The sequence below is a fragment of the Calidris pugnax genome, unplaced genomic scaffold (genome assembly GCF_001431845.1).
Source record: "Calidris pugnax isolate Ruff unplaced genomic scaffold, ASM143184v1 scaffold192, whole genome shotgun sequence".
NCBI lineage: Eukaryota > Metazoa > Chordata > Aves > Charadriiformes > Scolopacidae > Calidris > Calidris pugnax.
Genome location: NW_015090919.1, coordinates 732,261 through 756,970, shown reverse-complemented (window position 1 = coordinate 756,970; position 24,710 = coordinate 732,261). Strand labels below are relative to the sequence as shown.

Sequence of the window (24,710 nt, the reverse complement as noted above, 5' to 3'; positions counted from 1 at the left end):
AGGCACTCGGTCTGTGGGTTCAGCTGGCTGTTTTCCTTTAAATATGGAAGATTTTGAAACGTTATTTCTGAACTTTTCTTGTGTCACGCCTGTGCAAAGCAGGACAAATGGTCTTGTGCAACCTCTGTGGACATTGTACAGGGAAAGGGATGGAGGAGAAGAAGCTGGATGGCAGCAGGGAGGGCTCTGAAGCCTTCCCAGGCCATCGCAGTATGAACCCATGGGGCAGACTCACCCGTTCCCAGCTGGGAGTGATCTCTGTGTGGAGCAGGCTGAGAGCCCCGTTCTGAGCCGGTTTCTGCTGTGGGGAAGCGTGAATCTCCTGGTTGGACTCAATGCTGGTCCGAGCTGACTCTTCTCATCTATTATACAGTGGGAGCTAGTGGACTTTCACAGTAACCTCAAGGGCAAAAAGCAGTAAATATAAAATGTGTTATCTCTGAATGTGGAAACAGCTGCCCAACTTTGTAATCCTAGTTGTATCAGTTCTGGGAAAGGGAGCTGAGTCCTAGGCCTTGGGCAAGTGGTTGGGTTTGGTGTTCTCCACAGCAGGCACAGAGCATATGCGTGGTGAGGCTTCGGATGCGGTGCCATTTCTGTGGCAGGAGTAGAAAGAGAAGGTGAGTCAAGATGAAAGAGACTGAGATTACAGAGAAGGTGAGGAAGGAGAGGATGAGAGAAACAGCTGAGTGGTAGCGGGAAATAGAGGGCCAGGGTGCGATGAGGGGCTTAAGACTCCCTGATGTTCCTCCAGCCCAGGATTTCCTCATATTTCCTAGCTCAAAGCTGTTGCTTCTGGTTCTGTGCAGGGTAGAAGTGGCTGCAAAGGCAGACAATTATGAAGAGAGTAAGAAGAAGGATTATTACCAACTTCCTATTCCACGGGCAAATATTCACTTCCTGCAGACGTGGGAAGAGACGCTGCCGTGCTGGGAAAAGGTGCTGCAGGTGAGTGTTACTCTGGTATTTACTTCGCAGGTCGAGGAGCAGAGACTCCAGAGCGGGCTGGTACGTGGGGCTGTGTGTGGGTCCCTGACATCTCCCTCCCCAAGCCAAAGACAGCAGCTTCCCTTAGACTTGTCTAATTGGTAATTGCTGTGCAAGGAAAGGTCCTTGCGTGGGAACTCAGGTGTGAAAGTCACTTGTCTCTGTAGTATCTTGCACAGTAGAAAGAGATGGAGGGGAAGAGCTTGTGTCCTGGACGGGACTGTCCAGGCTACGTTCAAGCACAGATGGTCTCTTAAGTGAAGGCGACTTTTGTCTGTGTTGCAGCCTGGGCAGGTTGTTGGCATTGACATGGAGTGGAAGCCTTCGTTCGGCATGGTGGGGAAGCCCCGGGTCTCCCTCCTTCAGCTCGCTCTGAAGGACGCAGTGTTCCTGCTCGACTTGCCACGGCTCCTGGAGCAAGCTGAGACCGAGGGTCAGAAGGAGAAGCTTCCCCATTTCATTCAGATGCTCTACTCAGATGCAGCCATCACTAAACTAGGTAACATGCATCGCTTCTCCCCTCCTCGGGTCTTTACACATCCTATTTTTGTGTAATTCCTAGGTCCTCATGGGGCTGACATTCTCTCAATTCACTTACATAGGACCAGCTCTTGTAGCCCTGGGTGTTCAGATACTGCCGTGCCAGAAAGCGGAGTGACCAGTGTAACTGGGAATGATGGAAATGTCTCCCCATTTCAGGCCAGACCCAAGATTTCTGACTTAGCCTCCCCTCTTGGACTTGGCATTGTCTTAGTTCCGTACCAGACCCCAACTTACACCCAGCCTTGACTGGCCATGGGAAGTCTGTCAGGCAGAGCTTCCTGGATGTGCTGCCCCCGTCCCAGAGCCACTGTGCTGGGCAGCAGAGCTCTGCGGTGTACCCTACCTGCTGGTACAGTCTTTTTGGAGGCTTTTGGCAGGAGATGTTAAACCTGGAGTTCAAATTCATAATTGCCTTTCATTGCCATAGCAGACTATAAGCAAATTGAGCTTAAACTCAGCATTTTTCATCCATGTCTTCTCTGTCTTGTTCTGCAAGGAACAGGAACAGGAGAAGCGGGAGCCTGCCCTGTTTCCTGTCTGAACAGTCTTTCCACCGATGTTTATACATATATTGTCAGCATCTTGACTCTGAACTAGAAAAAGCTGCAATGCATTAGCCATGATGTGAGTTTCCCTACCTGCGTCATCTGGGCTTCTTTTTCCTCCAGGTTATGGGATGTCCGGGGACCTTAGCAGCCTTGCATCCACATGCGCTGCTTTGAAAGACGCGGATAAGCAAGCGCAAGGCGTGGTGGACCTTCTCAAAGTAGACAAGCAAGTAAGCATGGACTCATGAAGATATGGAAAATTGTGTCTCCTGTGTGTGCTCGTAGATAACTGCCGTGACTTCACAGCATCGTCTTTTGTATCCTGTATTGGCCGGGAAATGGCAAAATGAGCTAATAGACCTTTTCCACTTGTGGTTTCAAGGACAACATAATGGGAGAATGCCCACTGTGTGACAGGAACACCTTTTCTCACTGGAACCAGGAGAGAGATGCTGAACTGCCACTGCTCTTTTATTGAGCTGGTGTCCAACAGCCTCACGGCTGAGCACTCTGCAAACCTCTGCAAAGTCAGTCACAACCCCATCGCTCTCATGTAATGCTGTATGATAATGCACTTTTTTTCTTTCCCTGGCTATGAAACAGATTTCTTTCCAGCAAGTGTGTTTGTTAAACAAATACCCAGACGCCATATATATCTAATACCATCCCAGCCCTTGTCTGAGGCAACGGGATTTCAATATGCCGGGCAAGAGATAAAAGTGATAGGGTTGCTGTGTGGCTCCACCCACTGGAATTGGAGGTAGTATAGAAGTTCTTTTATAACTATGTGTTTTATATCTTTTTCTTTCCATCAGCTGCAGAAGAGCTCCATTGACTGGAAGAAGGCTGGCCGGAAGGTCGATGTCCTGTCCCCGGAGCAGGACTGTGAGGACAGAGGGTTCAGGCAGCCAGAGAAAGGACTCAGCCTCTTGGTGCAGCATGTGCTGGGGAAACCTCTGGATAAAACGGAGCAGCTCTCTAACTGGGAGAAACGGCCTCTCCGGGAGGAGCAGATCCTCTATGCAGGTCTGGTCTGTGGCAAGGTGCTGCAGACTGCCCGTTGCGGGCTGTGTTTGTCTGTTGTCTGTCGCCATGAAAATTGTTAAGTAGCAAGCAAAGAAAATGGCTTTGCAGATTAGTTCCTGTTCAGAGAAGCCAGCACATGTCATGTTTGCCCTTTTGCAGACATGGCTTTAATGGCTGAAGTTTAAACTGTCCAGTGATTCATTATTTCCCTTATGAAAGAATTCCTGTGCTTTGCAGATTTTGTCTGATGAAACATCACCTCAGTGGAAACTCCTTTCAGTAACCAAAGGGAAGAAAGTCCACTTCCTTCTGCCTCATTTCACAGCCTTTCTGGGAAACAAGCACTGTCTTCATTTGTCATAGTGAAGCACTTGTTAGAGCAGGGTTAGGAATGGGCAGACACGGTGTCAGAGACTGTGGCACGGAATTGGTCCTGCGGAGGGACCAGAGGAGTCTATTGCTGATTACCCCAGAGTCAGAAGTCTGGGTCTAAATCTTTTCCTGGGGCATCAAAGGACAGCCTACCGAAGCAAACCAGCCCTTTGTTAAATTCAGCTATCCTTGAAGCTGACACAGTTCCCACAAAAGTTAATCACTAGGGCTTGTAAAACTGGCTTGGAGACTTAGGCAGTTCCCGTTGCAAGGAACAGAAGCCGCACAGCAGTGCGTGTGGGCAGCTGATTGCAAACAACTCAGTTATTACTTCTTAAGATACTACATCTAATGGGGAAGTTACCTTCCCATAGCTGAGATACAGTAATAAACCGTGGGCAAGCTGCTGCTCAGTAACAATGGAGTGTAAAATGGGTTGGCTGAAGCTATCGCACATGGTGGTTTGAACAGGCACACTGTCATTTGTATGACGTTACTCAGAGACAGCAGAGGGCCGGTTGCTTTTTGAGCTCCTCTGCCGTGACTTGTTGTGATGGTGTGCGGGGTTGTGGTGCTCACTGAAGCAGTACGAGTGCAGGGGAGGACATTAGTGAGCTGGAGCTTCCCAGGTTGTTTGCGTTCAGCGGCATTTACAAAGGTGAGGGCTCTTCCTTGCATCAGGAAAGCCTCAGTTTTACTTTTGAATGAAACCAGCTGAGGCTCTTATTCCATTTTTTTCAGCTTCAGATGCATACTGTTTGCTGGAGATCTATGAGAAACTCTGTAAGGATCCAGCAAGCTTTGGTCTGAGCTCAGACCTGACTGAGAGTCTGGTGGGAAAACCAAGCCTAAAACCCAAGCCAAAGAAGCAGCTGAATAAACAAGAAATACCATCACCTTCTGGACAGGTTTGTAAACATCTTCAAAGAGCTGCGTGTTGCTCAAGACCCCTGCAAATCATATGTTGCCTTGTCTCTCAGTCATACCATTAGCTATGCATGGCATACCTGTTTGCAGCCTGTTCTCAGGACTATTGCAGAAGCATCTTCCTTGCCTCACCCCTTTACTGGTAAGATGTGCTTTCTCCTTTGCGTACCTTGCTTCAGCTTTCCCTGAAATTTTAGGTTCATTTGTCTTTACAAGATGTTGGTACAGGTCTGTGGGGCAGAACCCAGCTCACCTTAGTGGTAGAAACGCTCCTTCCACATTTCCTCATGGTGCAGGTTTGAATTCTGGGGCCTAGATGTTGCATCAACGAGGCTTCAGAACGCTGACCTCCTTACTTTTGCTCTTGACTGAGCTTCTACACTTTGGTTTCACATTGGGAGTTCCTCCTTTATAGAGTCCAAAGAAGTGTACAAGGTTAAAACCAATCAATCAGAAAAGCCCTTCTGCTGATGGCGTGTCTCTGTCTCCCTGCCACCACCACTTTCTCCATGGCCTCCCTTGCAACATGTGCCATGGCAGAGCCTTAAAACTCCACCGGCCATAACTTGGAGCTGTGTGTCTCTGCTAAAATATCTTGTAATGTGACTTGACTGTCCCTTGTGACTTGTGACTGTCCCTTTCTCTCAGTAATAGACTTTTAAGATGCAACCATCCATTTTTTTCTGCACCTTTGAAAACATTAGCAGAAAAACAAGGTCTTTTTATTAAATGAGAAGACTCACTATCATAGAATCACAGAATGCTTTAGCTTGGAAGGGACCTTAAAGCCCACCCAGTGCCACCCCCTGCCCTGGGCAGGGACACCTCCCACCAGACCAGGTTGCTCCAAGCCCCCTCCAACCTGGCCTTGAACCCCTCCAGGGATGGGGCAGCCACAGCTTCTCTGGGCAACCTGAGCCAGGCTCTCACCACCATCACAGCAAAGAAGTTCTTCCCCAGATCTCATCTCAATCTCCCCTCTTTCAGTTTAAAAACCTTCCCCCTCATCCTATCACTCCATTCCCTGATCATGAGTCTCTCCCCATCTCTCCTGGAGCCCCTTGAGGGACTGGAAGGGGCTCTGAGGTCTCCCTGGAGCCTTCTCTTCTCCAGGCTGAACCCCCCAACTCTCTCAGCCTGTCCCCACAGTAGAGGGGCTCCAGCCCTCCCAGCATCTCCGTGGCCTACTCTGGCCCTGCTCCAACAGGTGCATGTCCTTCCTGTGCTGAGGACTCCAGAGCTGGACACAGAGCTCCAGGTGGGGTCTCACCAGAGCAGAGGGGCAGAAACGCCTCCCTTGCTCTGCTGGCCACACTTCTTTTGATGCAGCCTGGAATGTGGAAGGCTTTCTGGGCTGCCAGTGCATGTTGCTGGTTGAGCTTCTCATCCACCAAGACCCCCAGGTCCTTCTCCTCAGGGCTGCTCTCAATCCATTCTCTGCCCAGCCTGGAGTTGTGCTTGGGATTGCCCTGACCCGGGTGCAGGACCCTACACTTGGCCTGGTTGAACTTCATGAGGTTTGCACAGGCCCACCTCTCCAGCCTGTCTAGGTCCCTCTGGATGGCTTCCCTTCCCTCCAATGTGTTGACCTGTTGGCAGACTTGCTGAGGGAGCACACTCTCCCACTGTCCATGTCTCTGACAAAGATGTTGAACAGCACTGGTCTCAGTACTGACTCCTGACGAATGCCACTCATCACTGGTTTCCACTTGGACATCGAGCCGTTGACCACAACCCTTTGAGTGTGGCCATGCAGCCAGTTCCTGATCAACTGAGTGGTCCATCTATCAAATCCACGTCTCTCCAGTTTAGAGACCAGGATGTCATGTGGGACAGTGTCAAACACTATGCATAAGTCCGGGTAGATTACATCTGTTTCTCTCCCCTTATCTACCAACGCTCTAGCAGCATTGTGGAAGGCCACCAGCTTTGTCAGGCATGACTTGCCCTTGGTGAAGCCATGTTAGCTGTCACCAATCCCCTCCTTATTTTCCATGTGCCTTTGCAGAGGTTCCAGGAGGATCTGCTCCATGATTTTCCTGGGCACAGAGGTGAGACTGACCGACCTGTAGTTCCACAGGTCTTCCTTTTTACCCTTTTTGAAAATGGGGGTTATGTTTCCCCTTTTCCAGTCAGTGGGAACTTCACCAGACTGCCACGACTTCTCAAATATTATGGGAAGTGGCTTGGCAACTTAGCTGTGTGGATATACTGCGGCTGTGTATCCTTCTGAGCAGTCCCAAATGTGCATTTGGCTCCTGAAGTCATGAACCTTCCATGGTTGGACCGGGATGCTATTGATTATAGCCATCTTTTCAGGATCCTCCTTATCAAGTGTTTGTAAGTGAACAGTTTCCCATTAGTCTTCTCCAGGCAGTAGAACACAAAGCTGCTCGGTCGTTTCCTCAGCACTCTGCGGGCCTGGGAATATTGTATGTTACAGCAGATCACACTGGCTGCTGCAGAGAGAGGAAAAGTAAGTACTTCAGGCTTGAATTACCTTGTGAACTCACGGGTCATCTGTGTACAGTCAGACTCATTAACTGAGAGGTAATTGGTAAAACCTGGGCTGGGACTCAAAAAAGCAGACTTCTTCTGACTCTGCATCCTGCATGACTTCAAGCTCTTTCCCAGTGTTTCCTGGTCCACTATCTGAAGTGGGGCTAATGACACTATTCTCCTTTATAAGCGTTTTGCTCTCTGCTGGCATGAAACGTGAGAAAAAAGCTACATCTGACATTGCTGGCCATTGAATAAACACAGCTAAGGGCCAGCTGCTGCTTCTCCACATCTATTCGAACAGCAGCAGCACAGGGTTAGTGTCTTCGAACTCCCTCAGCATCGAAGGCTCAGCTTGACTCCTTATCACATCACTCTGATGTCCCCACTGCATCCACCAAGGTCCTTGTGGGAGCCAGTGACGGTCCAGTCTGCCCAGTGCTGCCAGGCACTGAGTGTATGTACCAGCTTTGGGGAGGTGCAGCGTCACAGGGACTGAGCTCAGAGCTGAGCCCATTCCCTCAGTCAGCCCAGCTGTATCTGCACAGTGTGTCCTGAGTCAGTCTGAGTGTATCTGCACAGTTTGCTCTCGGTCAGCCCAGGTGTATCTGCATGGTGTGTCCCTAGTCAGCCTGGGTGTATCTGCACAGTGTGCCCTCTGTCAGTCCAGATGTACCTGCACGGTGTGTTCCGAGTCAGTTTGGGTGTATCTGCATGGTGTGCCCTCGGTCAGCCTGTGTGTATCTGCATGGTGTGCCCATGGTCAGCCCTGCAGAGCTCATTGCAAAGCTGCAGGAACTCTGGTTCCAGAGGCAGCATCACCCTGCAGAGGTGGTGCCCGTGTCCTTCGCTCATCCACCTGATGCAAGTTCCTGTAGGAAAAGCTGAACATTGGAGGTTCCTTAATAACTTCCCTTCTCCATGAATTTAGCTATTGTACTTCTGGGAGCCTCCCAACAACAAAGTCTCCAACTGCAGGAACTCCCCCAGCAGCAGACATTTGAAATAAAATAAACAGAATTCAGGCACTGCCTATTTTAAAACTTCCGAAGATAACAAAGCTGACGTGGCTGCTTCATCTACCTGTTTCTCCCTCTCTCTGTCAGATCCCCTTCCCAATTCAGAGCTTTGGCATATGCATATCAATTGTATGTAATTCGCCAGGGAAATAGCAGTGACTTCATGAAGATCAATGGCTTTAGAGCGTAGAAGGCTAGGTTGGCATTTCTCCAGGGAAAGGCTGCAGATCCCCAGATGGGGTGGCCAGCTGGCCAGAGGGTGAATGGCTAATGAAGAATTGGCCCCATCACGTGCTGCCTCCTGCCCTAGTGGGAGGTGGGCCATGTAGGAAGACACGAGGGAAGCACTAGAGGTGTTGCAGAGCATGGGGGAAACTGTGACACAGGTGACAGGGGACAGTTGGGTTCGTCGTGGCAGGTGAATGTGGGGAGGTAAAACACAAAATCAGCTTGCTCTTCTGCTGCTTACGGCTCTCTCTCCTTTCTGTAGCAATGCAGGGGAGCTGACAAGGAGGCCCTGCGTCCCCCAGCTCCCATCTCCCCAAAGGAGTTCAGTGTGGTCTGCGATAACATGCTGCAAGGCCTGGGGCGCTACCTCCGCTGCCTCGGGGTGGATGTCCGGATGCTGGAGAACGAGGATGAGCACAGGAAAGCTGCTGAGGTTAGTCCCAGGAGGGTCTGTGTGTGTTCGTGGCTCCCACCTGCGCTCCTTGGAGAAGACCTGCTGCTTAGGGAGTACCTGTGCTGGTTTGTCCCTCGCACCGAGCAGGCAGGGGGGTGGCGGGGGCCCGTGCTGAGCCCCAGTTCTCTGCTCCGGCCCGAGGAGCCGTGCTGCCTGGCAGCTGGGGTTACCCAGTGCCTACGGCCGGGTGTGAGTTTGGTTCTCCATTTTCAGGAGATGGGAGGGGAGCAGAGAGCGCCGGGATCTCACACCTTCCTTGTGTCCCTGTGTCTTTGTCATTGAGAGCTGGGGTGTTCAAGTCATTAGAAGAATACAAGCAGAGCCTAACGATGTGACCTGCGGGCTCAAGTGTCCTTGGTGGGGAGGTGGTGGTAACAAGACAAAAATCAGAGAAAGGAACCCCAAATTCACTTTGGTTCCTAACAGACTCCATTTGGGGCTTACAGGGAAGGTATTTGCCCACCTTGTGCCTGGGTCAGTCGAGCAAAACTGTAATCAAAAGATGGCTCTTCAGGAGAAATAGTAACTTGCCGTATGCCGTCCTGGCTGGCTGCCGTCTTGTGAGGTGACTCAAAGGTGATCAGCCACAACTTACAGTGAAACGTTTGGGAAAGGAAGAGTCTCTGACATGCGTGGGGACAGTGAACATTGATCTGGGCTCCCATAACAGCTTTGACCCCCTGCCTCTCGGAGGAGAGACACATGCTTCCTCATTTCAGACATATTTCTCCTAGGCCAGAACTGGAGATATCAAGCCCACACAGTGAGCTGCTATCAAATGTGCACTGATCACCCGGCCTGCTGCACAGGATGTTTCCCCTTCAGATGTCTTCTTGGCCTGAATCCTGGGCAGGCTCTAACTTCTGCAGAAATAATCGTCTCTGCCAAACTTGCACAAGTCATTTAAACAAACTTGTTCTCACTGCCTCCCCCCAGAGCCCCGTCTCCACTTCTCGTCCCGATACCTTATCATGCTACGGACAGGATGTTTGACATTGCTTTCTCTATGGTGACCGGACAAACATCCTTTCACTATCAAAAGCCCTTGGAGTGTTACTGTATTGCACAGCCTTTGATCTGTGCTTGGATACCCAAAGATAAATATAGACTCCTCCCACCCTGCTTTATGTCTGGCTAGTCCTGATTAAAGAAAAGTTGACTATTGACCACTCTACCCCCAAAACCTTGTAAATGTTATTGCAAAGGCCAGGAGAAAGGTTTGGATCCTGGGGTCACTGAATACAAGACAGAGAGTTTGGGGGTTGTCCCAACATGGTCTCAAACTAGTGTCTTCAGGAACACCTAAGAGTTAGTGTTTGTTCTTCATTAAAGTAATTTCAGTAAAATTTACCATATTACACATGTCCATGTGCAAAGAACTTCTGAATCACTGGGCATTTGCTCCTTAGTGTTCTCATTCCTGTTGGTTGTTAAAGTGACTTCAGGTCTTGGTAGGCCGATGGGTCTTGTCCTTCACCCTCTGTTATTTGAGATCAAACTTAAAAGCCTAAGAGCTTTGTAGGTTGTGCTTGGGCAGCTAAGGATTTTTTTTGTTTGTTTTTTGTTTTAGATTAATGCGTGTGGCAGTACTTGGTTTGAAAAACCCCATTCCCAGGCTAAACTTGAAGTCTGTGTCCTGGGTTGTGCTCCGTGTTGTGCTGCTCTTATTGGCTAAATGTTTTATCTTGGACAACAGCTGTCATGACAAGTTTATCGTGACAGATCTGCAATCTCAGGTCTGCCGGCCCGTGAGAGCAGGACCTTTGACACCGCTGTGTTCCCTGTTTGCCCATACTTAGCTGCTGTGAGATGACACCGGTTTGCATTCTGGGAATATAGTGGTGCCATTTAATTAGGAGCTGACTGGAGAGGTAACTGAATAAAAGTTATCTGCCATAAGTGCAGACACGGAAAATCTTTAAAAATGGAAAAATATTAGAAATCTGTACTGAAAATTTCTCTGGTTAAGTCTGCCCTCATGTTGAAGGGAAAGAGCTCACAGTCCATCCTTACAAAACATTTTACCCTCTGCTCATGAAACTCTCTGGGAAGAGCAGCTTTGTGCCCAAATACGGGTGCTATGTCGTTTTCCAAGTCTCATGCGGTGGGACGGCAGTGACATCGTCACCGTGTTGGGTTTGTATCCAAACTGCTGGGGCGTGATGCCCACAAGTGTTTGGCAAAGCAGGTTTGCAGCTGGGGGCTGAGATTCACACCAGATGTGCTGGACGAGCTCCTTTACTGGCCTGCAGCAGCCTGTGCATCAAGAGCCACGGGACTCGCCACGTGCTGTCCCTGCCATGTCCCTGCCCAGCAGCACCGCTCCGGCCCCGCTCCGTGGGGAGGAGGCCCTTCTGGAGGGCTCGGTCCAAGCCGTGCTCCCCACCGTGTGGCAGAATGGGGAGGCCTCCCTGGAGAGGGGCTGTAGGGATCACCAGGGGCTTCTGACTCCATCCCAGGGTAAAGAATGACTCCATCTGGTAAAGAGCGCAGAGATGTGGTCTCTCTCATCAGCATCCTTCTGCGTGCGCAGCTGCTGTTACTGGGGTAACCCACCCTTTGCATTTGCACTTATTCCTATGAGCAACATGTTATTTCAAATTAATGCATATTTCTTTATTTGAATCACGTCCTCTGCCTGTTTTGTTTCTAGCCAGGTCTTCCAGCTTATCTTCTTGCAAACTTCTCTTTGCAGAGAATCTTAAACCTGTCCTTTGGGCTTTCTAGATGGATAATTGGAAGGAGGTGGGAACGTTTCAATGAGTGTTTCTCTTTTCTCTGAAATTTTGCAGAATCAAGTAGAGTAGTGGATGCTTCTTTTACTAACCTTAAAGGATCACCCACCAGCCTGAGGTGACTTCAGTAGATCTTACAATGTTGAACTTCAGGAGTGGAGCAGTAGCTTGTAAGACAATGTTGGTAGTTTCTTTGGTCACTAATTTCTAAGAAGAGACTTGGTGGAATCTCAAAGCCCCTTCAGTTGTGGGTTGGTTTGTTTTATTTTCTTAATGGACTGTGCTCTTGGTCTTCAAAATAATCCTCATCTCTGAGAATAATTTGCACACAAAGGCAAACTTGTTATCTTTTGAAGTGTGATAATAACCAGAAGGCTGGTAGAACTGGCTTCCTGCAGCTCCCATGGTGTAGAAGGTTCCTTGGAAGGTTACACCTACTTCCCCAAACCTCCAGGTGAAGCACCGAGTCGGAGAGGAGAGCCAGGCTTGGATGGATCTCAGGAGCCACTCGGAGCAATGTGCACCTGGATCTAAATTGCGCTGGACTGGTTTGGGGCCATGGGCCACAAAGGGGACTTCTACTGCTGCAGTAAGCAGAGCTTCATGTAATGGGGGAATCTAATCTCTGATCTCGTCTCAGCTTTGAATCTCTTTTTCCATATTTTTGATGTAAACCACAGTCTTCAAGTTTGCTAGTCTTTTTACCTCCCCACCGGTCTGTGGAGTAAATTCACAGAGGACAGATGAAAAACTCTTCTGCCTTTAAGATCAAGACTTCACGTTTGATATTTAGTCAGCAGGAGGAGAATGTCTTTTATTGGACACCTTGATACAAATGGGTCTACATTAAGGAACAAAATTGGGTCAATGGTTTTGGTCTGGTACTTAAGGCCACTTTACGAAATCATGCCATAATTCTGTGCAATTTACGGTTTTCAGGAATGCTGAAGAGTTGTTTGGGGTTGAAATACCAGCAGCACAGCAAGAGTGCTGCAGGACTGAGTGTGTTCAGAGCTGTTAAGATCTTGGATTACTGTCTGTTTTAAGAGAGTCTGAAATAGCAGGTAGGGGCTTCAAGGTTGGATTGAGGCTTGTGATCCACTTCTCTAGTAGCTCCTTGTCTGGGTGCTTTTCCAGCACGCATCCTGGAGCAGATGCTTTCTGTCCCTTCCCTTTCCGTCCAACTGGAACCTTGCTGTCCTAGGCTCAGGATCACTAGTTCTCCTCTGCAGCTGCAGGGGTGTCACACCTTTGCCTGGACCACTGCCTTCCAGAGGGAGCACTGCAGTTTGCATCTTTCAGGAGGTGTAGCATTGCCCAAGGTGTGTCATGCATGGCCTTAGGCAAATTTTAATTTATAAAGCTAAAGTCCTGTGCTGCTGTTTCTTGAAATCTTCTTTTCAGGATGCTTTAGGTTGTCACGAATCATTCTGCAGCTGGTGCTGGCTTCAAAACACAGGGTCTCTGTCTGCCCTTGCTCCTCAGTCGTTGCCCTTCGAGGTCTCTCTTGCAGTAATTCATCTGAGTTCATTCATCTTTGCAGGATGACAGTTGGCCGAACAGACGGGCACGTTAAGGGCTAAATAATAATACTGAGTTATTGGGGAGTGCTTTCTATCCAGAAGGTCTAAGCCTTTTCCAGAGGAAGTTGATATTATCTTTTTAATAGATTGTGAAACTGAGGCCAGTGCCCTCTCTCAGCACTTGGGATGGAGCACAGGTCTCTGACATCCACCCCAGCACGCTGCTCTGGTTACTCTTTTCCTTTTATTTGCATCTCGAAGCACACATCTCCTGCCTGGTCCCAGCGCTGCCTTCCATGAGTTTTTTCAGATGAAAAGAAGCAGTTGTGCCCTTTTCTCCAGCACGTATCCTCAGTGGTTTCAGTCAGATGTGTGCTATCACATGGCTTTCCTGGTGCTGCATGCATCTCCCAGTCCTTGTTCCAGAGGCGGAAAAACATGCTGGAAGAGTTACTGCTTTTCTCCTTTTTATTTGATGTTCTTTGCCTGTCTCTGCAGAGCCGTTTAGATAAGGGGATTTATCAAGCTTGAACTAATTAACCCTGGATGCAGGAAGTCAGAATGGAGTGTTCCAGCTGTGAAATCCTCAGACTTACCCTGAAGCACACATGGGTCTGAAGGAATTTCACATCTCTTTTCCCTTGTCGGCAAATCACTGTGGTGAACTTTGGCTGTTGCCTTACTGGGCTTCTCTGGCCGATGTGCTGTCAGGGCGGGTTTGTGTCGGAGCTGGTCAGTCACCCAAACGGCCAGTAGCAGGACTGTGTGCAGCACAGGGTGTCTCTGCCGCCACGTTAAGGTTCCTGTTCTTGGAGGTTTTTTCCTTTATTGAGAGAGAGGGTTGATTTTGGAAGAAATCCGGTAATTTTGCCTGTAGGAAGATGCTTTAGAAGTTGCTGCCAATTGCTTTCTCAGTGCAGAACTGGCAGCCAAAGAGTGACTTCACAATAAAAAAAAAAAAGGGAGGGAAGTGGCTACCTGAAAGGTCAAGATAGGGAAAAACGGGTTGCTTGGTTGACTGGATGGGGAGTTTGTGTCTTCAGAGCCTTAGGTCCGGTGGGTCTTAAGAGAATAGGTATCCAAGCCAGAGTTTAAAAGTCTTGGTTTGGGTTTTTTTTGGTGTTCCCTGGCTATGCTGGGTGGTGTCAGACTGTCTGGGAAGTGCAGGAGGACTCTGATCCCAAGTGTGTCCTCCTGCCAGGGCTAAAGAGTGATCCAGAGAGAGCTTCTGAAACTCTGATCCAAAAGAGAGAGACCTCCGTGACACACATCTGGAAACAGTGAAAAATACAAGGGCTTCCAAGAGAATCCAAGCCAGAGAAGAGAAATAACCTCATGCCTACCTCAAAGTGCCAATCTCTTGTCAGCACCAGCAGAGCTGAAGCGCTGGTTCACATGGGAATCCTCCCATCGCTACGGCCGTGAAACTCCTTCCCTCCTCCAGGAGGGGGTGAAGGGCTGGGAGGGAGCGATGTCATTTAATCATACGAAGATCAGTCACACTTTTATCCTTGTGAAGAATTGCAGTTCCAGATTTAGTTTCTCCTTTTGGCACCAAACCATTTGAAAGCATCTCTTTTGCTATTGCAAAGGTCAGAAGTGTGGGTAACGAGTCCCCTGATAATGCAGCGCAGATCTTTCCCTTGAAGGACAAGACCTCTGATAAAAGCACTGCAAGTCAGGAGGTGATAAACTCTAAAGGAGATGTTCTTTGCAGCCTGGAAAGGTGCATAATTTCTGTGTGTCTGCTCTTGGGCTGCTGGGAGAGAAACACCATCTTATCTTTAAAGAGCAGAGTGAGCACCATTCTGTTAATGTCTATGAACACTGCAGACACATTTAATGGTACATTTTTTTGCTGGAATTACCTGCTCAGTTATTTTTTTCCTTTCTCCCCTGGGCATTGCTGTGCAAACAGAACTGCTTGCTGCTTTGTGAACCAGACTGGGGAAACAGAAATTGTCTGGGTTAAGAAAAAAAAAAAAAAAAAAGAAGATGGAAAGGATTTTGATAGGGTTATTTCAAGGTGGATCGGTTCCCTGGGCCATCTGCAGTGCAGATGCAGGAGTAGCTTGTTCCAGCACATGCGAGGCAAGGCGGCTGTTGGCAGGGAGGGGACATACAGTGAGCGATACCTTGAGCTGCTGTTGAACCAGACCCAGATACTCTTGGCCCAGTGCGTGTCGACACTGGAAAGGCTCGGTGTCGCCAGCTCATGGTCTCTGCTTTGACTGAAAGCTTGAATCCAGCGTAACTTCAACCTATGTTCATTATGATTTTTACTGTTTTTTCCAGATTGCCCGACAGGAAGGAAGAGTCATTTTAACCTCTGGACTCCCATATCAGACTGTAAGTGTTCAGAGCTTCTGGCATTTTTATGGAATTGTATCATTGCGTGGTCTGGGATGTGCAGTGTAGCGAAGAGGAAAAGTCAGATGTGAATGCAACAGCTGGCTTGCCTTTTTCATGTTTTCTGCACTAAAAACTACATTAGGGGTCTTGAGAGGTTTGCTGTTCTGAATGACCAAAGTGAGATTTGTTTTGTGCTCAGTGCATCGGTGGGGAGAGCGACTGCTCTTCTTCAGGGGTGGGGATGGAAATCAAGCCAAGCAATCCAGAACAAAGTGTTTCTGTTTGGCCTCACTGGCAGGTGAAAGGCAGCTCAATTCCCATGCTTTTTATCACAAAGATTCTTGTTTACTGACTGGCTCCACACTGACATAGTTTCAACACTTAAAGATGTTCCTTCAGGCTTGGAAGGCAGAGAATGGGAGCCATCAAGCATGGGCCCTGCTGGGAGCTATAGAGGTTTTGTGTTCCTATAGATACGCAGAAAAACCAAAGCAAAACCCAACCTTACCCTCAGCACCAGATGTTCAGAGCCCTTCATGAGACACACTTCAAAATGGAGTGTTGTTGGGAACGTACCAAACCCGTGGAGCCCGTGGTTGCAATGTTCTGGTGCCTGCTGCAGGGTGTTGCGCTCTGTTACTGCCCAAAAGCTCATTTGGGAGAGTGAAACTGGTCTGGATTACATACATGAGCCAGGGGCAAGACTTCTTTGGTACAAACTGAATATAAAAACTCCCAACAATCCAAGTAGCTAGTTGGAGCATTAGCAGAATGTGGGCTGCTGATTTCCTACAGACTGGCTGAGCGCTGAGGAGCGCTCCCCCCATGGTGACACAGCCGTGCCACGCTCCAGGTTCCTCACCTAGACTGCAGTTGATGTAATGGGTAATTCAGCATCCAGCACAATCTTATTTGGCAAACCTTTAACTTCAAAGTGCTGTGTAGGAACTGCAAAAGGAAAATCACTGCTTCCCAGTGTTCAATTCTGTCCTGGGAATTGTCTGGTTCCCTTTGTTCCTTTGCCCTGTGCCCCGTGTGAGGACGCTGCTCAGAGCCTTCACTTCATGCAGCTGATCCCACCTCGCTGTGAGTATCGTGTGAGTGTCGTGTTCCTAAAGATGTGTCAAGAACATCCCAGTGCTTGTTCCCAGGTGCAGATTTCTCTGCTAAATGTGGAACAAACATCGAGGGACTGTCCACATCAGCCACTTCAAATTCACTGGCCACGAGTGAGCTCCAGGTGAAGTGGTATATACACAAGAAGGGTTGAAGTGGTAAAATAGTCATCAGACATCATCTCCATCATCGTGCTTTTGCGTGCTGTGTGTGATCTGGCCAGCTCTCGTGTGAATGCTGTGATTAAATTGGGTTTCCTCCTGCTACCCCTGTCAGTACCACACCACCAGCCTATAAGTTGAAGGGGACTTGAGCAATAATGTTTCATATATATGTATATATATATATATATATACATATAAAATGCTTTGGTGCTTCAGTAGTCTCAGAGCTATTGCAGCAGTGGCTGAGTGTTACACTGACAATTGTGCTTGTTAGATCAAAATTTAGACTGTAAACACTAACTCCAAATATTATTTGTAATTAAAGCCAAACCAGGCGTATTAGGAAAAACCCCACGGATCATGATGCATGGAGTGCCTCATTTATTGTCTTCTACTGCTTGTCTTTTGAAGCTCCAGTCCCAGGTAGCAGAAGGAAGGTGTTTCTCTGTGAACTGCTCAGAAAAGGCAAAAGAACAGGCCCTGCATGTTCTGAAGCACTTCAATGTTCGAGTGTCCCTGACCGATATCTTCAGCCGCTGCCAGGTAGGACAAGGCTTGTTGAGCTCAGGTTCCTGCTGGCTCAGCTGGCACCCCCATGGCTTTTTGGGCTTTGCACTTGGTGTCTTGTACTTGGTTCCCAAGGTTTCTGCCCCAGCTTTGGCAGCGCCTGGCAAAGCCAGAGGAGCCGTGAGGGTGCTCCCACCCATCAGAGGTGCTGCTGGCTGGGCCGGGGAGCAGAGCATCTGCAGCGCGCTACAAACTCGGCTGCTTTTCTGATTTTTGGTACTTGGCGTGTGTTTTGGCATTGACTATCACGGTTATGCTCTCTTTGTTGCTGAGCTCTCTGTCTAGGACACATGCTGTTTTAATTATAAACCATGTTTAATTATGGCTTTGTGATTCTGATAACACTTAATTACTTTAATAGGAGGATTTTTTTTAGGACTGTATTTTTTTCAGAAGCTATTAGGTTAATTCATGTCCATGCTAGTTGATGGCTCCAGATTGTGTTTGGCACTGGATATCTGTGGATTGTTTTTAAGAAGAAGTTTTAATTGTGTTAGCTCAAATCTCCATCTCTTCCAATTTCACTCATGTATTTGTTACAGTAACATGCTGAAACCTATCCCTGAAAAAACTAATATAAACCACGTTGCGACTTCAACATCTCTCATCTTATCAGTGTTTAAAGAGAGAAAAAGAAGAAACTGCAAATCTGGCTAGAAAAGGAGCTTTCTCTTAGGAATAAACAAGCCAGCTGAGCACTTCAGCGGAGCCTGGCTCCATGCCCTTTGGTTGAGCTGGTGGGCTCTCCTGGCCCAGTGGAACTGCACGAGGGGTGTAGGAAGAGCAGGGACTCCTGAGAGAACGCTCCAGAGAGTGTTTTTGAGACCTCTGCTCATGGCTGGTGTCGGTTGTTGAAACTCTATCTGTAACTTATAGAGAAAATGAGGGTTGTCCAGCTGTGCAGGTTGTCTGTAGAGGAGACTGACATAACACCGTGCAGATTGGATCGATATAATATGGATGGGCTGATCTTACTTCAGGATAAATGTATATATTCAGATATAAGATACTGTGTTCAGTCTTGTGGTTTTATTGTTGCGAGAACAGATTGCAGTTGTTACAGAGTGACACGCTGGCTTCTTTGCTATTGAAAAAAAAACCTTTAAAAACCTCGCTGATTCTCTGATTCCTTGAGATCCCATAAAATAGCAGCATTCTTCCTGATGGTTGTTGAAATACCACAAGAATAAGCACACACAAAAAGCCACACAGCAGAAAACTCTGTGATATCTGTAATAAATGCAGCAGCCTGTGCATCGTACGGTATAAAACTGACCCCTTACCCATGATCTGGAGTCTGGAACTGTTTAACTATATGGCTTTTTAGTACGTGCTGTCTTAGTTTACAATATAAATAGGGGTAATCAATCTGGCTAAGAATATATACTAAGTGTTCTCTTACTTCCAGGAGAAATGCCTTCCCTGTAAATTGTGGTGGTAGAACAGCTGCATCTCTTATACCGCTCGGCATGGGAAGATGCAATTATTTGTCAAACTGCTCTGTGTCCTGAATCATGTATTTACCTACATTTAAGGCTTTGGCGTTTCGGAGCTGATTTTGTTCAGCTGTCCTCTGCAGCCTGGACAAGCTTGGCTAAGAGGTTGCTGTTGCTCTCGAGGAGAATTTTGGCATTTCCAGCCGCGTCTCCAGGCGGTTGCCCGGGCACGTCTGGGGGCAAGTGACAGGATGGAGCATGCCCTGGACCGTCAGGAAGTATTCACTGCCCATGAAAAAAATGGCAAATTTCTGCTTTTACAAGGATGCTCTGGGGCCACCGCGGCCACGAGAGACTTCAGTTTGCAAGTTCTTTCCAAGACATCCTAACTCTCTGCCAGCCTAATTGAGCTTAATTAGGATGGATGCTAGATCCTTGAACTGCTGATCTGTGCCTTCCAGGCTGCCTGCTCTGGGCTTCAGCTGGGTTACAGACCTCAGGGCCTGAGGACAGCACTGAGCTCTGCCACCTCCTTGCAGAAACGTGTATTGCTGGTGGGCGAGGAGGGTTTGGCTATCCCTGTGCTGGGGACCGGTGATGGTGGGAGAGATGGGGCCTCCAGAGCCCCCAAGAGCTGGGCTTGGGGAAGAGGAGGATGGGTAACACCAGCAGTGTGCCCAGGTGGCCGAGAAGGCAACCAGCATCCTGGCCTGTATCAGGACCAGTGTGGCCAGCAGGAGCAGGGCAGTGATGGTGCCTCTGAACTGGGCACTGGTGAGGTCTCACCTCCAGGGCTGGGTTCAGTTCTGGGCCCCTCACTACAGGAAGGACATTGAGGTGCTGGAGCGTGTCCAGAGGAGAGCCACCAAGCTGGGGAGGGGTCTGGAGAACAAGTCACATGAGGAGAGGCTGAGGGAACTGGGCATGTTTAGTTTGGAGAAGAGGAGGCTGAGGGGAGACCTCATTGCCCTCTACAACTCCCTGAAAGGAGGGTGTAGAGAGGTGGGGGTTGGCCTCTTCTCCCAAGGGAATAATGACAGGACCAGAGGAAATGGTCTGAAGTTGGGGTAGGGGAGGTTTAGATTAGATTTTGGGAAGAATTACTTTCCTGAGAGAGTGGTCAGGCACTGGAACAGCCTGCCCAGGGAGGTGGTGGAGTCACCATCCTTGGAGGTACCTAAGAAACATGTAGACGTGGCTCTTCAGGGCATGCTCTAGTGCCCAAGATTGTTGGGTTGGGTTTTTTTCTGTGTGTGCATATGGTTGGACTCAATGATCTCAAAGGTCCCTTCCAACTATGAAGATTCCATGATTCTGTGAACACCTATTCATAACCCAGGCCACTCTCCTTCCTCCCCGCCGTGGAGCCCTGGTGTCACACCGCAGGCCCTGCCGTGCTGGGAACGCTGGCGATGGTTATCGGCTCCATCAGCCGCTGGAGATAAGCATTTTGTGTGTGTCACAGGAAGCAATGTGGCATCCTGCCTGCCTCTTGCTGTCTGGTGCAGCAAGGGCTTGTTTTGTCTCCTGGGCTTCTCTTCTGTAAATGATTTGAGTCAATATGTCAGCAAATATTGTTGCTGTAACAATTAATGCGTTTAGTGCAGAGCACACGGTAAAAATAGATCCCAATTCAATGTTGTACCCAAGATTGCTATAAAATATGTTTCCTCTGTCAGCTCCCTCAGCAGGGATGGAAGGTCTCTCTTTTGCAGACATAAAGAATGGGCTTGCTTTGTAACCCTGCCAAAATACTGCCTTTTTCTCTTAAAACAATGGCAAATACCAGTTACCTCTGTCTGACTTCAAGCAGCAAGTGCACGGAGAATCTCACCAATGGGCTTCTCGGCATTTCTGCTTTCAGTTGTGCTGGGCTTCAGCTCGATTGCTCTGCTGAAAGGCTCCCGAAATGGAGACACTGCTGGCTGTGTCAGTGGTGGCCATGTGTGGTCTTCTCATTGATGTCTCTCAAGTGCTGCATCTTAAGAACTCTATGATGGTCCTGGAGAAGCCACCACTGCACAGTAGCTTTAGCCAGGCCTGGTGTTACCTGCGGTGAGGAAGGTTTTAGGGGGGCCTGGGTGGACATAAGATGACATCTTCTGATGATATGCAAAAAAACCACCCAAGAGGTCATATGTTTCCTAGCCTCAAAATCTTTGAAATAAATCCATTCCCTGTATTTGAAATGCAAATGTCTTTTGTCTGTCAACTCTCCACACATTTGAATACCCTGTTTACGGCTTTTCTTCTTTTCAGATATCCAAAAGTAGCTCCTTCAGAAAGGGGTGATGTGAAACGCATGCTGAAGGGTGTTCTTACATGATAAATTCAGCACATTGGTCCCTTACAGCAGTCGGGAAGATCTTTGTGGAGTTGTCAGGGGCTGTTGTGAGAAGCCTTAGGGTCAGTTGCCAAACTGGCTCGAGTGGGAGGGAGTTGAATGATGTCTCTGGAGGATTAATGATCCTCTGCTCGTGACAGCTTGGGGGAAGTTCTAACACTGAACTTGCATTTAAGAAAGAGAAAACCAAAACCAGCTGAAGAAGGTGACCCATGGGATGGCTACAGTTATGGATACGAACATCTGACAGCCAGGTTGTTTTATAGGGGGTCGAAGTGTGGCTTCTCTCACAGGTCAGTCCGTTCAAGGTGGAGGTTGTCTCCCACCCTCGCTCAGATGCGGTATCAGTGCATGGGGCATGTCTGCCTGCTCAGACACTCGCATATGGCCTGGTAGAGCAGCAGGAGGACACGAACTCCATTCCAATCTCCTAAAGAAACACTTGGAAATGGTAACAACTTGGCAGATGTTACCTGGATGACTGACTTGGCCTTTTCCATCCCACATTTCTGTGCCGTCTGACCACAGACCCCTCTGGAGCAGTGAAGGCCACGTCTGCTGGCCCGGCCATGTGTGCAGCGGTGCCTCTTTGCTGGCTGCTCTCTGGGTGAGCCCGAGATGCCCAGGACGGTTTGAAGGGAACCAAGCCTTGGCCAAGCGCCTGGCAGTGAGTAACTCTGCTCCATGCGGCACTGACAGGCTGAAGTTACAGCTTGAGTGATGATAAACTGAGCAGATAAACAGTGCAAGTTGTTAGCTTTAAATCTTTGTATCACAAATGTTTGTCACAACGGTTTGAAGGGAAGACAGTGTGTTCAGTGTTGCACAGGATCCTGATAAATTACTCGTTATAGAAGAACCTCGTTGCTAAAGGTTTGTAACTCTGCTGTAAAATCCTTGCTGGTGTGAGGCTCTGCAGAGAGATTTGGAGCCAGGAGAGCCTGACTGTCCTCAGCAAAGCCAAGTCGTGCTTTACTTGAAAGTGTAACTGCTGCTCAGCTTAATTTTGAGTCGAAGCTTTGCTCTGGTAGGAGAGAGGGAGTGGGCTGGGGACCTGTGTCCTGCGGTGTGGCTATGCCACCCCCTTGCCTCCCTTGGCCTTCTCCTCCCTTTCCCACCCTCTCTTTGACATGACCCTTCAGCCCTCCAGCTGCCCGGGGCAGGGACCCTGTTTGAGCAACACCTACCGCCATGGGAGGCTGTTCCCAGGTAGGGTTTTGAGGCTTTCCTGCAAGGAAAAATGATTGCAATGATATCTCCTGCAAAAATAAATATGCGTGGAAAAAAAAGAAATCTCCGGCTCCAGCTGCAGTTTCTGCAACTGAGCAGCCCTGCATTTATTAAAGGATTATCTGCAAATTCAAATAGGTTGTCTCTTTCACTTCACTGAATGCTCTGATCCTAAATAAGCAAATTACATCACCTATTCTGATGTCCTGTTTAACTTATGACCTCAGCCTGAGCACTGCAGGATGTGAGAGATAGCTGCTTTATTTCATTGTCTGGAGATCTGATATCTTCCCCCCCACCCCCCACCCCCTTTTCCCTGCTCTTTTAGTTTCAAAGCTGCTCACCCCAGCCTTTTAGAAAGGTGTTAGCATGGGATTAGGAGTAGGCGGGGAGCAGGGGGGGAGGAAGAGAGGAAACCACCATTTTTTTTTAAATTAGGTGCAAAAGCGTTCTAACAGTTGCAGCAAATGTTTCTGGTTTTTTGTGGTTAAGGTAACGAATTTCATCACTGCAAAGCTCATCATGTGCAAGCTGATTTACACAGAGGGAGCCCAGTATGGAGCAATCCATTTAGCAGGGACAAAGAAAAAGACCTTATGATTAGATGAAAAACCCTGTGCTTGGCGCACTTTGCGAGAACCTTTGAAGCAGCCTGGGAACTCTGGCAATATTAGTCGATAATTAGTAATATAGATCCCTCAAGCTGTCGTCTAGGTTGAAAATGTGCATGTCTCTCATGAGCCTCTGTCACACCAATCTGATCAGCAGGCTTTTTTGTTCCTTTTATGTGGCTTGCTCTGTCGGTCCAGATGATGATGAGAACTGCCAGACATCATCTTTCTCACTAACTTGTGAGCCGAGCAGCTATCTCCCTGCTCTGGCGTGTCATGGAAGTGGGACCAGGGCAATTTTGTTTTGTGGTCACCTTTCCTGGCCTGGGCAACAGTCATTTTATTTTTTTAAATGTACCGGTTGTCTTTCCCCATGCACAGCGAAAAACGAGTAGAATTTAAAAGCTACATATTTTGTAATTTTTCAGACAGCGAGGGATTTGTCTCAGGAGTTGCTTAGGACAAAAGGCATCTGCGACTGAGCTGGGGCTGAGGCGATCATCAAGAATTTTGAAAAATGTCAGTTCCCAGAGCCCAGATTTCAGCTTTTGAGATGCCTTCTACTGCCATAGCATCGTGTCCCCATTTACTTCCTTTCAGCCCTGAAATCTCTTTGGAAAAGGGCCGTGTCACCATCTAAATGAAGAATTAAGAAGGGTCACGTGTGCTGGATTTTGTTGACTCGGGAATGCTGAGAAAGAGAGTATCATTTTGAAATCCACTGTGGTTTAATAAAAGGTTCATCCATAGGATGCAATTTGTCAGCGCCTACAGGTCAGGAAAACCTGTGATTAACAGCATCTGTGGTTTCCCCAGCTGTGAGTGAGCTGCTCACCAGCCCTTCACCCCAACCCAAAACTCAGCCCTGGGCCTACCCACTCCATAGACTGTGATTTCTTGCTTCAGAGTGTGATTGTTCAACACAAAGGGTAAGGCCCTCTTAATCTTTTTGTTTATCCTGGGCTTGGCAATTTAGATGTAATCTGCAACTTGTGCTGCTGAGGCTCTGGCCAGGAAGCACAGCTGGTATTATTCTGCCTCTACAGACATTGTTGAGGGAGCAAATTGACCTCAAAAGGTACTTGTCCCGCGACTGTCTGAATGTGAGCATTCACTCGTGAATGCACCTTCCCTGGCGCAGCGGTTCATTCGCAGGGACGCGGCTCTTTTGCCCTGGACTGGCTCTGCAGGACGGGTTTGGGATAATTTGTGGTGGCAAGTTGTGCTCCCTTTGAGTCTCCAGTTGAGATTTTTACTTGCCGGTCCCTAAGGCTTCATAAACTGCAGTGAGACCTGGTGCAGAGACACAGGGACGCACCAACGCCTCCTCCAGCGGGATCCCCACGGGAGCTGTGAGCCCCAGGCTGTGGGTGCGAGGCAGGGGGTGGGCAGCACCGCACCCGCACCGGCTCCCCACAGCATCACCAGCAGCAGGGTGGGTGCAGCCCCAGGCCGGTAGGACCCCCGGCCGGGGACGGGCTCAGCCCTGCGCTGCTGCTGCCCAGAGGCCCCCAGAACAAGGGCTCGGCTGGGCCCGGTTCTCAGCAGCGAGCCCGGGGAGCGCTGCCTGGTTCCCACAGACTGTACACTTCCCTGCCAAGATTTCAGTATCTTCAGAAATTCAGTGGAGCATGAAGGTCACAGCAAGGGAAGAATGACAGCCTGAGACGTTTTTTTTCCCCTTTCACCAGCTCGGAGCAGACTGTTGTCTCTCTCGCATGTTGACTGTTTTCATAGGGTTAGCGTGAAGTTTATGTTTTACACAGACCACTGGAAGTCAGATATGGGAATGCAGCAGATCAGCTGTGTTTCTTCAAGGAAGACGGTCTCATGATGCAGACTTTCTTTCTCAGTGTCTGCAAAAGCTTGATTTCCAGTGAAATTTCCTTTACAGATCTTTGTCTTTAGCTTCTCTTTGTGGACGTATGTGAGAGACTGTACCCGAGGTTTCAGTTTGTGTATTTATTTCCTTTCTCTTATTTTCACTTGCAAAACTGCAGGCGGATATTAAACTTCGGGGGGTGGGGGG

At 48.6% G+C, this 24,710-nt stretch overlaps 1 protein-coding gene across 3 annotated transcripts in view; it reads left to right on the top strand.

The window, feature by feature from the left end:
• EXD3 (exonuclease 3'-5' domain containing 3) overlaps positions 1–24,710 on the top strand; it is a 313,559-nt gene that overhangs the window by 163,427 nt on the left and 125,422 nt on the right. For all 3 annotated transcript variants that reach the window (XM_014949705.1, XM_014949703.1, XM_014949704.1), the window contains 8 exons: positions 810–948; positions 1,273–1,486; positions 2,199–2,308; positions 2,894–3,104; positions 4,218–4,384; positions 8,412–8,582; positions 15,157–15,210; positions 16,905–17,036. In XM_014949705.1, the coding sequence (XP_014805191.1) occupies positions 810–948; positions 1,273–1,486; positions 2,199–2,308; positions 2,894–3,104; positions 4,218–4,384; positions 8,412–8,582; positions 15,157–15,210; positions 16,905–17,036 (1,198 nt within the window). The remainder of the gene's footprint in view (positions 1–809; positions 949–1,272; positions 1,487–2,198; positions 2,309–2,893; positions 3,105–4,217; positions 4,385–8,411; positions 8,583–15,156; positions 15,211–16,904; positions 17,037–24,710) is intronic.